The 1,812-nt window shown below is 58.3% G+C and overlaps 1 protein-coding gene across 1 annotated transcript in view; it reads right to left on the reverse strand.

The window, feature by feature from the left end:
• Window positions 1-258: 258 nt before the first annotated feature.
• The window catches only part of ASB2 (ankyrin repeat and SOCS box containing 2), a 44,795-nt gene continuing 43,241 nt past the window's right edge, over window positions 259-1,812 (reverse strand). Inside the window, exon 10 of the mRNA XM_007447436.1 lies at window positions 259-963. Within this exon, the coding sequence (XP_007447498.1) occupies window positions 827-963 (137 nt within the window). The 3' untranslated portion in view covers window positions 259-826. The remainder of the gene's footprint in view (window positions 964-1,812) is intronic.

The following is a 1,812-nucleotide window of genomic DNA, read 5'->3' on the forward strand; positions in this document are numbered from 1 at the left end:
AGGGAGAGAAAAGCCAACCTTGGCTACTCCAACCACAGGGCAGGAAGCTGCCCCCTTTCCTGGGGCTGTCAGGTCTCTTCTGGTGAATGAAGGACACATTCTCTTGGGCCTTTCAGAAGCCCAAACCAAAGTGACACTATCAGGGGTCCATGTGCCCTGTCCCAGCACCTGCTCCTCCCCCACTCCTGCCAGGAGCTGGGCTAAGGACCTGAGGGGCTGGAGGGGTCTGGCGAAAAGGAACTTCACCAGGCAGGGCACCATCTGTGCAACATTTATTGTACCTAAGGAAGCCCTCTGGGACCGAGGTCTCCCCACCCCACTCCCCTGGGCCACACCTTTGGGGAGAGAGCTCAGAGTCAAGTGGAGAGTTTCCCAGAGCAAAGGGGGAGGGGCACAGGGACACTCTGCAGCAAGGCTGTCTGGGAAAGACAGACTCACCCCCGAAAGCTCTCCAGCCACAGCCCAGAGGTGGCGCCAGGGCTTCCCTGCTGGCCCCTGCCTTCCCCAGACCACCCCAAGTTCTGCCCTGGTCCCATCTCCTGGCCCCAGGAATGGAGCCTTCTGCCATCCCTGATGGCAGAGAAGGTCGGGGACCTCCTCGTCCATTTGAAAACAAACATGGCTCTTCTCCTACGTGACACATTCTGTCCTCTGCTCTGGGCAAAGCTCTGGCCCAGGGACCGGTGAGATCACGGCGCTACTCCAGCTGAGACGGAGGCAGCCCACAGCCTCGTCTGTCTCCAGGTCCCCTTGGATTTGGGGCCACTGCTGTCCTGACACTCAGTGAAACAGTCTGAGGAGCCACTCCGTCTCCACGTGCCCCGGTTTACTGGGTGTTCTCATATTTCAGGTATCTAATCAGCCTGCCTGGGAGTGGCAACGTGTCCAAGAGTTTTATACGGTATTTCCCAATGGCTTTTCGAACTTGCAGCCGGCAAAGGTGAGCCAGGGGTCTTGGAGGTTCTGGAAAAAGGAGAGAGAGATGCTGATTCGCCGTTGGCAACGGGCAGAGGGTTTGCATCTGTGACCCCTGGCTTGTGGCTGGCTAAGAGAGCGGGTGCCTGGACTACCCATGCTCCATAACCCCGGCCCCTGCCAACTGAAAAGATGTCACCCCTCATTCGTCTGCACAGCCCAGGAAAGTAGTAGGGCAGCTACCAAACCCATTTTACAGGTGAGGGCTTAGCGGGGATCACACCTGGGACTAGAACTGGCATTTCCTCTGTCCTGTGCCCCCTTCTCTACACACCAGCCCAGAGCCTGCCCCTCCCCACAGCCTTAGCAAATACGACCTCTTAAGTGCCCCCATGCATGGAATTCAGCTCTGGGCTCTGGGGGGGTGCAGAGAAGTCAGGGTCAAGGGGCAGGGATGCTTCCAGCAGGTCCCAGAATCCCACCAGGCTGCCTCCTCCAGGAGGCCCCCGGGATACCTCATTCAGTGGAGCTTTCTCAGCTGGGGGGCGGGGGGAGTGGGAGAGAGAGGTAAGAGCAGGGTCTGATGCATCTAGTGACTCATTTCAGCCCTGGGAACAGGGTAGGTATTTGCTGAGTCAAAGAATGCCATTCATTCATTCAACAAACACATGCTGACCCCTTCACTGTGGCTGGCTCCGTGCTCAGGCCAGAGATGCAGGGGTACCCACTCAGGAGCTTTGGGGAAAGGCTTCCACACCAGATGGCGCATGTGAGCAGGGTCCTGATGGGTGGGTAGGAATCTGCCAGGTGAGTGAGGGAGGGAGGCAGGGCATTCCAGGCAGGGAAAGTAGCAGTGCCAAGCCAAAGAGGCCACCGCCACTCAGGGAAGATCAGGGT

Source organism: Lipotes vexillifer, unplaced genomic scaffold, assembly GCF_000442215.2.
Source record: "Lipotes vexillifer unplaced genomic scaffold, Lipotes_vexillifer_v1.1 scaffold1884, whole genome shotgun sequence".
In the NCBI taxonomy this organism is placed as follows: Eukaryota; Metazoa; Chordata; class Mammalia; order Artiodactyla; family Lipotidae; genus Lipotes; species Lipotes vexillifer.